The sequence below is a fragment of the Chiloscyllium plagiosum genome, chromosome 28 (genome assembly GCF_004010195.1).
Source record: "Chiloscyllium plagiosum isolate BGI_BamShark_2017 chromosome 28, ASM401019v2, whole genome shotgun sequence".
Taxonomy (NCBI): domain Eukaryota; kingdom Metazoa; phylum Chordata; class Chondrichthyes; order Orectolobiformes; family Hemiscylliidae; genus Chiloscyllium; species Chiloscyllium plagiosum.
This window is the reverse complement of record NC_057737.1, coordinates 16,874,894-16,888,224: the sequence shown is the minus strand read 5'-3', so window position 1 is coordinate 16,888,224 and position 13,331 is coordinate 16,874,894. Positions and strand designations below refer to the sequence as shown.

At 40.2% G+C, this 13,331-nt stretch overlaps 1 protein-coding gene across 3 annotated transcripts in view; it reads right to left on the bottom strand.

Moving 5' to 3' along the window:
- The window catches only part of taok1a (TAO kinase 1a), a 174,116-nt gene that overhangs the window by 11,691 nt on the left and 149,094 nt on the right, over window positions 1–13,331 (bottom strand). For all 3 annotated transcript variants that reach the window (XM_043718405.1, XM_043718406.1, XM_043718404.1), the window contains exons 16-18: window positions 12,712–12,915; window positions 12,101–12,340; window positions 5,219–5,431 (exon numbers count right to left, since the gene is read on the bottom strand). In XM_043718405.1, the coding sequence (XP_043574340.1) occupies window positions 5,219–5,431; window positions 12,101–12,340; window positions 12,712–12,915 (657 nt within the window). The remainder of the gene's footprint in view (window positions 1–5,218; window positions 5,432–12,100; window positions 12,341–12,711; window positions 12,916–13,331) is intronic.

Genomic DNA, 13,331 nt, shown 5'->3' with positions numbered 1-13,331 from the left:
ATACTGGAATCCCTCCCTCCTGAGCTTCCAACCTAGCTCCCTGAAAGCCTGCCTAACATCCTCAGCCCTCCTCCTACCTATGTCATTGGTGCCAATGTGGACCACGACTTCGGGCTGCTCCCCCTCCCCCTTAAGGACACGGAAAACACGATCAGAGACATGGGTATTTCCCATTACTTTTGTAGTAAAAACAACTGCAAATGTTAGAGATGTAATAAATGGTGATTACTTTTGAACTATCTCCCTTGTCCTGAAAATTTAATTCCTAGAAGTATAGAGTCTTAATTCTATAGAAGAAAATTAATTTTAAAAATATTTCATCTCTCTCCATGAATCTTATTTAGAATTCCCAATTTTTATTCAATTCCTTGGTCACAGTAAGTGTGATTTGTATTTTGTGTGGTTTTTTTTTAAATTCTGGTTTAGGCTCTTCATAGTTTAAGAGAATTCTTCAATCTAATTGAGTAAAGATCTTTGCTTTGCTTGCTATTGAAAGAAGCCATACATTGTCTACAGAGTTCCGCACTGAAACAGATTCTTTATATGACTGGAAATCTGCTGACAGGCCCATAAGAAGTCTGTGCAACTGCAATGTGAAGCAAATAGCAAAAAGCCTGATCTTTGCTGCTAAGAGACTCTTTACCAACATGTGGAGAACATCTCAGTGACCTACTATTACTTTATGTAAGTGATGCAACAATCTGACTTTTGTATTCTCCGTTTCTACTGCATAAACTACTTTTTTTTACTATTTTAAACCAATAGAAGCTTCACAAATTGAAGTAAGCCTCAAAGTACTTTTTACTGCAAACATGAACTGAGAGCTATATCAGTTGTACTAAATTCGACTTACAAATTCAACTTTAGATGTTAACATACTGACAGATAAATACAATTCCCATTAAAATATATTTTGAATGGTTAATGTAAATTAGAAACAGTTAAAATAATTCTATCACAAATTACACAAATAAGCAGATTGCACGTGTAAACTCAAATAATAGAACTGAGAACAACCAGTCCAACTACAAAACTTTCACGTATGATCCATTAACCAAGATAGTTACTCTCTTTTGGTCATCTAATCTAGATTAGATTACCTACAGTATGGAAACAGGCTCTTTGGCCCAACAAGTCCATACCAACCCTCCGAAGAGTAATCACCCAGACCCATTCCCCTACCATACATTTACCCCTGACTAATGCCCCTAGCACTATGGGCAATTTAGCATGGCCAGTTCACTTGACCTGCACATCTCTAGATTGTGGGAGGAAACCCACACAGACATAGGGAGAAGTCCATTTTTGAATGCTTTGACAAAATCCCTAACAAATGTTTGGAAACGAGATGGAAAAACCCTCAGCATATTTTTTGAAAAGACAAATCCTGATAACGCTGCTTATAATTAAACCTCTACCCTCAGATCGATCAATTCAGTTTATTTTCATATGAATCAGGGTTTTACAGAACTCACTGTCACTTATATATCCAAGAGAATTTTTTTCTTCCCTCATTCGATGAAAAACATTCAAGTAGAAATATAATAGACAAAGCAATATACTACCTTTCATGTCTATGATTCCCTATTTCTAATCTTGGTAACACCAAAGTGAAAAGGCCATTCCCCAAAGAGGCAGCAAAAAAAAGTTAACTTGGATATTGAGTGGCCACTTTAACGATAAAACAGAATGTGCATCAGTGAATGACATGAGGAGCTTAGAGGAGCAGGATCAGTTCTGTACAACTTACTGTATGTAACTCCACATTATTCTTATTTTCTTTCTTTCACAGGGCAAAGACATCACTGGCTAGATTATCATTTATTACTTATTCATAAGTGACTTTAAGATGATGATGATGAGCTACCTTCTTGAAATACAGCGGTGGATTAGTTGTAGGTACCCTCTTAGTTAGGGAGTTCTAGGATATTGGCCCAGCAACAGTAAAGGTAGGACTGATGTGGGGCTTGGAGGGTAACTCGGGTGGTGGGTTCCCATGCATCTGTTGTCCTTATTCTTCCAGTGGCAGAGGTCATGGACTGCATATGAATACACATTTGATTTTTCAGTCTATATGCAGATTACGATCTTCCATGATTATCACTGTGACAAGCTCCTATTATTTCTTTCTTTTTACTGTTTGTAGACCTATACATCAATCCCACAAGTGTCCTTCAGCTTTCATTTCTCATCTCTACCTAAACTGCTTCTATATTCCAGTTCCTAAATCTAGATAATCTCTCCCTGTTAATATAACCTGTTAACAGAAACTCCCCCTCCACATCTTGACTTCATATACCTTTCAAAATTCAGTCACAATTAATATAATGCAATAGCTTTGACTCTAATGAAAAAAAAACTGCAGATGCTGGAATCAAACTTGACAAGCAGGAGGGTGGACGAACATAAGCCAGGCTGCATCAGGAGGTGAGAAAACAACATTTCGGGTATAACCCTTCTTCAGTACTGAAGGGTTATACCTGAAACATTGACGTCTCCAACTCTTGATGCCGCCTGGCTTGCTGTGTTCTTCCAGCCTCCTGCTTGTCTACTTTGTCTCTATAATGGTCATCAGACACACAATTATTACTATTTGTGTTATTAGTTCATGCGTTTTATTTCAAATGCAACATGAATTTAGATGGAACCTTTTATTAATTTGGTAAACTCGAACCCTTCTATTGATTTACTCTGATTTGAAATCTGTAGTCTTTCCTGTCACTGTCAACCATTTTCCATATTAATAGATTTTGCTCTTGCCTTGTCTCTACTCTGGTTGATCATATCTTCCCAAATTTGATCTCTTTTTGGAAAGTGCAATCGAGGCTTGCAATGCAAGCTCACACATTTGGTTACTGTTGATGGCAAAGTTACTTCAAATATATCTAAAGTTCACAATTTATTCCAGATTTGTATATTTTCTCAAGGTATTCTTCTATTTTAATCCTAGGTTTCAGTCGTTGAGCAGAGAATTAAATAGAGAATTGTCCTTCTCTACTTCCTCCACCGCAACATATGGATCATCATAGGACATTAGAGAAAATAGGAATTCATAACGCTTTACAACAAATAAAAACAAATGTTTTGCATAAGTACATGAGAGTCAATTCTGCATGTTGTGCCACAAACATCAAGGAGGCAAGTGACCATTTAATTTAATTTGGTTGGAAAGAAATACGGGGTTATCAGAGAATATGATCACTTGGTTCTTTGGAATAGGTCTACCATTCTTGGTATCTGCTTTGAATTCCAGATTCCCATTTAGGGATGCATACTGTCCAGGACACTGGCAGTTCCCTGTTCTTCTTTGAAACATGTGCCATGAAACCTTCTGCATCCATTTGTTGCCTCCGTTTAAAATCACATCCAAAGACAGAGGAGACATTAAACTGACATAAAAAACTTTTGCTTTCCTGTTATTAGCACCAAGACTGTGCTTAAAATCTTGTCATTGTGATGCTTTTTAAAAAAAAGAATCATTCATGGAATGTGGGGTTCGGCCAGCATTTAATGCCCATTCCTAGTTGCCTTGAGAAAGTGGTGGGAGCTGCCTTCTTGAAACACTGCAGTTCATTCGACGAAGAATGTCCACAATAACGTTAGCGAGCAAGTTACAGGATTTTGACCCAGTAACACCAAAGAAACAGTGATATATTTCCAAGTCAGGATAGTGAACGCAGAGGAACTTCCAAGTTATGCCACTGCCGTGGTTTATGGCACACTTGGCCTTCGAGATGGTGGTGACTGTGGGTCAAGAAGATGCTTTCTACAGAATCGTGCGGAATTTCTACAGTGCACCTTGTAGACAGTACACACTGCTGCTATGGAGCATTGATCTTGGAGGGAATAAATGTCCGTGGATGTGGAAGGCTGCTTTGTCCTAGTTGGTATCAAGCTTGTTGAGTGTTAATGGGGTGCCATTCATCCAGGCAAATGGAGAGTGATCCATCATTAGTGCTCCCATTATTTCTTACTTCATACTCCATCCTACTGCATAGTTACTACTAGGTAGGCTGTACACCACTCCCACAAGTTACTTCATGCCTTTCCTCATTTTATCTACATCCAAATCTCTTTGGCCACTTTGCAGAACACCTACGTTCTGTTCGCAAAAATTATCCCAAGCTTCCTGATGCCCGCCAGTTCAACAAACCGCCACATTCCCTGGCCAACATCTCTGTCTCAGGCTTGCAAGCTGGAAGAACAATATCTCATTTTCTGCTTGCAGACTCTGTAGCCTTCAGAACTCAATATTGAGTTCAACAAATTTCAGGCTTGAGATGCCTTATCCCATGTCATGATTTGGAGGTACCGGCGTTGGACTGGGGTGTACAAATTTAAAAATCACAACACCAGGTCACAGTCCAACAGGTTTATTTGGAAGCACTAGCTTTCAGAGCATTGCTCCTTCATCAGGTGGTTGCGGAGTGTAAGATCGTAGGACACAATTTATAGCAAAAGTTTACAGTGTGAAGTAACTGAAATCATACACTTTTTCAGTATATAATTTCAGTTACATCACACTGTAAACTTTTGCTATAAATTCTGTGTCCTACGATCTTATACTTCACAACCACCTGAAGGTGCAGAGCTCTGAAAGCTAGTGCTTCCAAATAAGCTTGTTGGACTATAACCTGGTGCTATGATTTTTAACTTTATCCCATATCCTTACCCCAACCTTCACACACACGTTCTTGTCATCACACATGGGCTGCTACCACAATCAACCCATTCTCAGCTACTCCATTAGCAGGTATTGATTCTCCCAGGTTAACCTTTACATATTCCTTTGTCTGCTCAGCTGTTGTGCTCTCTCTGGGCTCCATCTCCACCTATATTTACTCTTTCCTCTCCTACCGCACTACTTTTTTTAGTATATATACACCAATTCTTTCCTCGTTACAAATCAGTTCTCAAGGAGGGTCAGTGGACTCAAAGCATTAACTCTGCTTTCTCTCCACAAATGCTGCCAGTCTTGCCGAGTTTTTCCAGCAATTCTGCTTTCCTGAACTTAGGACATCTCTCCCTATTGTGCTATTATTAATCAACAGAGCTACTCTTCCAACTTGTCCTGTCCTTCCTAAATGTCACGTGGTTTCGATACTTAAGATCGCAAACCATTCTTCCACTTGAAAATAAACAATCATAAATCCAATGTAAGGAGCTATTCACCCAACTGAACAAAATTAGATCTGTTAAAATTTAATTTTATACTTACCGCCTGAGTTGACAGCATTTCGTTTATGCTGTGATCATACTGTTCGGCAAGTATGGCCAGTTTTCGTGTCTGTTCATCCTTCAGTCGTTTCAGCACAGCTTTATGTTCACTTTTGGGTGTAGTTTCTAACAGATGGTTGCGAAGTGCCTTATACTGCCTTGTCTGAATCTTGCAAGTGTCCTGGAATTGTTTTTTGATTTGCAGCTCTTTTGACTAGAGAATACATAAAACTTGTTTCAAACACCTTTTATCGACAGAACAGAAAGACATATTTTCAAGACTGGATTTAAAAAGTTTCTGTAATAGAAATGCAAGGACAAATGACTGGAAAACATACTTGAAAAATATATACTGTATTTATACCATGCAGTTTAATTTTAAATATTTATTTTAAAATGAATTATCCATTACAATTAAAATACAGAACTTGTTTTTTCATTCAAATAAATTAAGTGTTCTCCTGGTCTGTTACTTTCCAAACAAACTGACTGATTGTGAAAATCAAAGGAAGAAGTACAGCCAATACAAATATTTCCCATTATAAGTCAAGAAAAATTATAAGACATTTGGCATTTCTCTGTCCCAAACTGACCAAACAAGTTTGCTCCTTCCTTTCATCAGAAATCTAGTGAGCTGATGCCAGTAACACAAGCAGTGAGTGACCTAGTGAGAATAGCTTTAACCAACAAATTCTCCTGGAAGCTAACTCGCAGGAATTAAACCTAATATAGTGGTTTTTATTCAAGTGTAGATAATTTTGAAGAAATAGTTAAAGGGAAAGGATGCTATTTGCATTGGCACAACTTTACTAACCAAGAGTTGAGGAATACTTTATTTAAGATAAAACATCCAAGAGGAATATTTATAACTATCAACTTAAAAATTTGAAGAAATAATGAAGGGCTACAAGTTATGGAATTTTAACTTTATTTTCTATGATGCATTGCTTTGACATTTAAATCTCTAAGTAAGTTTGCACAGTCAGGAGTGAGACGCAGCTCAAATGAGTATGTAGCTTGGGAACACGAATTTAGGAATCTGGTGCGGAGGGGAAGAGCTGCTTCTTGCTTGATTTCTGGCTCACATTTTGCAAGATATTTTTAAATAGGAAAAACTGAAGTCCAGGATTGGGAGCTTAGCACACAAAGTGACATCACAGGAAAACTGCAAATTTAATGGTTGGCAATAGCAAATAACTTAACTATTATAGTTTATTAGAGAAAGTGAGGACTGCAGATGCTGGAGATCAGAGTCGAAAAGTGTGGTGCTGGAAAAGCACAGCCAGTCAGGCAGCATCTGAGGAGGAGAGTCAACAGTTGAAACATAAGCTCTTCATCAGGAATCTGAAAAAAATCCTGAAGAACAGCTCATGCTCGAAACGTCGATTCTCCTGCTCCTCAGATGATGCCTGCCCAGCTGTGCTTTTCCAGCACCACGCTTTTTGACTATTATAGTTCAAAGTTTGTGAGAATATTTGTAGCTCGGGTGCTCGTTGCTGTGGTTCTGTTCGCCGAGCTGGAAGTTTTTGTTGCAAACGTTTCGTCCCCTGTCTAGGTGACATCCTCAGTGCTTGGGAGCCTCCTGTGAAGCGCTTCTGTGGTGTTTCCTCCGGCATTTATAGTGGCCTGTCCCTGCCGCTTCCGGTTGTCAGTTTCAGCTGTCCGCTGTAGTGGCCAGTATATTGGATCCAGATCGATGTGTTTGTTGATGGATGTCCACAAACTCCATCAACAAACACATAGACCTGGACCCAATATACTGGCCACTACAGCGGACAGCTGAAACTGACAACCGGAAGCGGCAGGGACAGGCCACTATAAATGCCGGAGGAAACACCACAGGAGCGCTTCACGGGAGGCTCCCAAGCACTGAGGATGTCACCTAGACAGGGGACGAAACGTTTGCAACAAAAACTTCCAGCTCGGCGAACAGAACCACAGCAACTATTATAGTTTCCCTTCTGATTAAAGGTAAATGGGAGAAATATTATGTTACAAACTAAAAGACCAATAGGAATTTTAAAAAAAGCAAATTAAGAGCTAAGTAAACAAAATAGAGATGCAGGGTCAATTGTACCCGAATGATATGGGAGCTGGTGGACCTTGTGTGTCATAGCAATCAAATCTGGAGCAAGCATCAGTCGCTTGAGGAACTCTGGCTTCAGAGTTGATGAGCTGGAGTGCAAGGTTTGAATACTGACAAAGAGGGGGAGGAATTATCTGGATTGTTTCAGGAGGCAGTCACAGCCCTTAGATTAACTAACCCAGATTCGGTGAGTGATCAGGGACAGGAGGCTGGGACTATGAGTGAGGCATTTAGAGGGAATCAGAAGGTAATGCTGAAGGAGACTCAGACCTCAAGTCCAATAGGTCTGAGATTCTTGTTCCCTGTGTGGATGAGATCAAGGAGCTGTAGAAAGGATGAGAAAACTGATCACAGCACTGTGGTACAGACAGCCATTCAAGAGGGTGGACAAAACAAAAATGTAGTTGTAATCAGGGACAGCACAGTCAGGGGAACAGACACTGTTCAATGTGACCAGAACAAAGAGTCCCAAAGACCATATTGCCTGCCTGTTGCCCTTGTTCAAGATATCTCATTTGGTCTGCAGAAGACCATGGAGTCAGAGGGGAAAGATTGAATTGTTATGGTCTATGTATGTGTGAACAATACAGGTAGAGAGAGGAAAGAAGCTCTGCTGAGGGAATATGAACAGCTAGCAGCTAAATTAGAAAACAAAATCAAAAAGGTAATAATCCCCGGATTACTACCTGAGTCACGAGCTAATTGCTATAGGGTAAACAAGAATAAAGAGGAAAACGCATGGCTCAAAGATTGGTACGGGAGAAATGTGTTCAAATTCATGGGACATTGGCACCAGTATAAGGGAAGCAGGGAGTTGTTCCAATGGGGTGGGCTCCAGCTGAAATCACACTGGGACTCAAGTCTGACTGAATCACCTAATTAGGGCTGCAGACAGGGCTTTAAATTAAAATGGTGGGTAGGAGAGTGGTTCACAGCTGCATAGGAAGTGATGGAAACATTTAATGAGAAGGGGACCTCAGGAGAGGTTAACATTTCCAGAACACCCTAATAGAACAGTCAGCAATCTACCTTCAGGCACAGCAATACAAAGAAACAATTATTAGGTGGGCAGGTGGTCAACGCAGGACTGAGGGCGTTGTACTAAAATGCATTCATTATACAAAACAAGGTCAGTGTGACGCAGTCTGAAATTAGTGGGTAGGATATTGCAAGCATCACAGGGTCTTGGCTGCAAGGGAATCTGGGCTGGAAACTAAATTTACAAGACTAAATTTCCTGATGAAGGGCTTATGCCCAAAACATCAATTCTCCTGCTCCTCGCATGCTGCCTCACCTGCTGTGCTTTTCCAGCACCACACTTTCGAAATGTATTACAATTGAGTCAAGGTAATATGCAAAGTCATACGGAAGGAGTTGGCCAGAGTTGATTGAAGGAGGATCCTAGCAGGAGAGTGGAACAGCAACGGCAGGAGTTTCCTGGGGGTAATTTGGGAGGCGCAGCAGAAATTCATCCTCAAGGAAGAAACAACATACTAAAGGGCGGATGAAGCAACCATGGCTGACAAGGGAAGTAGAAAGCAAAACAAAAACCATACAATGTTGTGAAGATGAGTGAGAAGCTACAAGATTGGAAAGCCTTTTTTATCCAGAGGACAACTTTAAAAAAAAATCAGGGGGTGAAGATGAAGTACGAGGGCAAGCTAGCTAGTCGTATAAAGAAAGATTTGAGAGCGTTTCTGTTTAAAAGAGACAAAAGTGTTGTATAGTGTCGCCACTCTCTGGTGCCGCCTTAATACAGAACAACAAACCAAAACATAGAAGATAAAATATAACAGAAACATGGCTAGTGTAACACTCCTAAGGAAGGAAGGAGAGAGGCAGGAAACAGGAAATTATAGGCTGGTTAGCCTGACCTCAATCATTGGTAGCAGCTTAGAATCCACTAAGGATGAGTTTGCACAATTTTTGGAAGTACATGTAAAATACAGCCAACTCAGCATGACTTTAAATGAAGGTCATGCCTGACAAATGTGTTAGAATATTTTGAGGAGATAATGAGCAAGTTAGACAAAGGAGAACCAGTGAACGTGATCCATTTGAATTTCCACTAGGTCTCACAAGATGGCATACAGCAAGCTACTAAATAAAATAAAATCCCATGGTGTCATGGACAAGGTACTGGCATGGTTAGAGGATTGGCTGACTGTCAGAAGGCTGCAAGTGTGGATAAAGGAGCCTTTTGCAGGACAGCAGCTGTTGACTAGTTGAGTTCCACAGGGGTCAGAGTTGGGACTACAACTATTTACAATATAACAACTTGGTTGAAGGAACTGAGGGTGTTGTGCTCAGTTTGAAGACAAAAATACATGGGGGGGAGAGGTAGTGTTGAGGAGGCAGAGAGGGTGCAGAACGACTTGGGCAGGCTAAGAGGTTGGGCAAAAAAGTGGTAGATGAAATACAATGTGGAAAAGTGAGGTTGTGCACTTTGATTGGAAGAGCACAGGCGTAGACTATTTTCTATATAGGAAAAGGCTTTGGAAACCAAAGCATAGAGTGTAAGGAATCCTAGTTCAGGATTCTCTTAAGGTTAACATGGAGGCTCAGTTGGCAGTTAGGAAGGCAAATGCAACGCTAGCATTTATTTTGTGAGGGATAGAATACAAGAGCAGGGATGTACTGTTGAGGCTGTAAGGCTCTGATCAGACCGAATTTGGAATTTTGCCACCATATCTAAGGATGGATATTTGGAAGTGGTTTACAAGAATGAGGGTGGGGGTAAAGGGTTGGTTGTATGAGGATTCTAAACTTGGTGGGAGTAGAGAAAGATTGGAGGGGATGGGGGTGGAATCTTCTTGAAAGTTACAGAAAATTGAATAATCTGGATAGAGTTGACATGGAGAATATGTTTCCACTAGTAAGAGTGACTAAGTCCTGCGCCACAGCTTCAGAGTGAAGGGATGACCCTTCAGAACTATGATTAGGAAGAATTTCTTGAGCCAGATGGTGGTGAATCTGTGGAAGTCGGTGCCACAGAGAGCTGTGGAGTCCAATGTATTTAAGACAGAGATAGATAGACTCTCAATTAGGAAGGGGGTTGGAAAGGTTATATGGAGAAGGCTAGAGAATAGGGTTGTGAAACATATCAACCATGAGCAAATGGCAGAGCATAATCAATGCTCCAAATGGCCTAATTTTGCCTCCAATGCCATATGTTCTTTACACCTCAATGCTTCAAACAATAAGGAGCAGGGGATGGTGTGACATGACCATGATAATGCTTTAACTGTTAACATAGTCACCGTAATCCTATAACTGGATCTCAGGAATGCCCTACCTTGTTGATAAACTAACCATTACAGAATTTATTTCATTCACTCATGGGATGTGAGCATTACTGGCTGGTTAGCCTGACCTCAATCATTGGTAGCAGCTTAGAATCCACCGAGCTGCCTTCTTGGACCTATGTGGTCTGTGCGCTCTAGTCTGACCCACAATGCAATCAGGGAGGGCATTCCTGGATTTTGACCCAGCAACAGTGAAAGAATAGCGGTATATTTCCAAGTCAGGATGGTGAGTGGCTTGAAGAGAACTTGCAGGTGGTAGTGTTCCCATGAAGATGCTGCCCTTGACCTTCTAGAACGTAAGTGGTTATCAGTTTGGAAGGTGGTCTCTAAGGAATTTCTGCAGTGCATCTTGAAGATTGTAACACACTGCTGCCACTGAACATCAGTACGGTGTTTATGTGGTGAGTCTAGGTGAGTATCTGGTCAACAGTAACCCCATGGATGTTGACAGTGGGGGATTCAGTGATGGTAACACCATTAAGTGTCAAAGGGCAGTGGTTAGATTGTCTCTTATTGTATATGGTCATTGCACGTTGTTTGTGTACTGTAAATGCTACTTTCCATGTGTAAGCCCAAAATTACATATTATCCGGATATGGCTGTATTTGAACATGGACTGCTTCAGTTTAGAGGAGTCATGAATGGTGCTGAACATTATACAATCAGTGAACATATCCACTTCTGACTGTATCAATATTTTGGGGGGAGGTTGGAGGGGACTGGGTCATTGATGAAGCAGCTGAAGATGGTAGGGCATCGGACACTACTCTGACAAACTCCTACAGAGCTTAGATCTGATCCATTGGTTGTGGAGTTGCTTAGCTCTGCCTATCACTTGCGGCTTATGCTGTTTGGATGCAAGTAGTAGCTTTGCTAAGTTGCCACCTCATTTTGAGGTATGCTTGTTACTGCTCCTGGCATGCCCTCCTGCACTTTCCATTGACCTTGGGTTGATGGTAATACTTGAGTAGAGGATATGCCAAGCTATGAGGCATGCCATGCATATCCTTTGAAACAAATAAATTAAAAAAGGAACAATACTGGAAAACAAATGAGGCTTAGACAAATAACTGAAGAAATGATAAGAGCATAAACTGATTAAATTTTTAGTTATGTAAGCTGATACAAAATGCATTCTGGTTGACTAGAATCTATAAAACTCTAGATTAGGCATCATTGTACCATGGCAAGACAAATTCTCATCTCCATCACTCCATAACAAAGAAAACTTACAATTTTGGCTGTGCCTTCAAGGAAGAGTTTGAGTGAAGGAAGAGAATTGTTCATTGACCCAGTTTTGCACATCACCACACAACAGCTCAAGTGTAATAACTACGGTAATCTAATTCAAGTCCCTCTCTTAGATGCATAGCGGCAGGACACATGTAGTGGAGGGAGAGAGGGGGAGACACGTACAGAGACAGAAACATAAACATAAAAGAGAAACAAGTCTACTTTAATTTTTTTCTTAACTTCAAACAGCTATCAGTACCTTTAGACTTTTGGGTTGTTGCCGGACTTCCATTCCATGTTTTCGCCGCAGCTCTCGCTCTCTCCGTTTATTGTACTCCAATTGATTGGTGAGCTCAGTTTGGTGCTGCAGTCTAATTAGCTCACTCCGCATTTTCTGAATAGTATTGAGGTGGCGGAATTCTAGTTCTTGCATGGACTCATGATGGCGCAGCAACATAGCATGCTCCAGATCCTTTTGTGTTTGCTTCTTGTTTAACTCCTAAAACAAAGAATATCTACTGTAAAATATGAGGGCATCATATAAATGTCTGGTGTTCAATTCGGTGAGACATACAGCATGAAATCCAACATCATGCGTTTCTTTTTCTTACAGAAGGTAGCTGCTCATCTTGAAGATACGTACCTGTTTTTTCCCCAATATTGCCTTTATCTATAGACAGCAACAGTACAAGCTTAGTATTACTTCAGGTCAATTTCTTTATTTTTATTTAAAGAAGCATACTGTTATCAATATGTATAGATAGTCAACGTATCAAAATTGTACTTGATTAAACACAATGATTACATTGAAATACTATGCAACTCAGTCATACTCTCTAATCATTTGAGAATATGCATTAAACAACATACCTCCCGCACCAAATCCTGTTCAAGATTATGGCGTGAAAGTAACATTCTCCGTTTGAAACGTCGACATTCCAGTTCTAGGTACTGGCGCTGGCGCCGCAGTAAATTGGCTTCTTCTTCAGCCTGGAAATGCTGGAAGTTTTCCTTTTGTTTTGATAGCCATTCTTGTTTCTCCTTCTTTGGAGTGCTCTGATTTTCATTCAACTCCTGTCAAAAGTAAAGAGAAAAACCATTCAGTTACGTATACATTCTATGGCAACAACTAAACCTGTTAAAATCATTATCTACCATTCTTTATTCTCTTAATTTTTTTCCTTGTAACTATGGTAATACTGCTAGTTAGAAATTGCAATCAGATTCATAGTCTTTATTGGTACAGTCAGTACACAACATTCAGGTTTCTGCACTCAGTGATGTCAATGATCAGTATATTTTCAATGCTAAATACTTATGCTATCATACAAGATTTAAATTATGAATTGCCCATAAAATGTATACCCTGATTTTGGGAAAAGTCTTAAAAGTGGACAGCTGTGCTGATGAATTTGATTGACTTTTTGAGCTATGAGGAAATGTTAAAAAGAATGCTAACACAAGAGCTGGGACAATAAGAGGTTATGCCA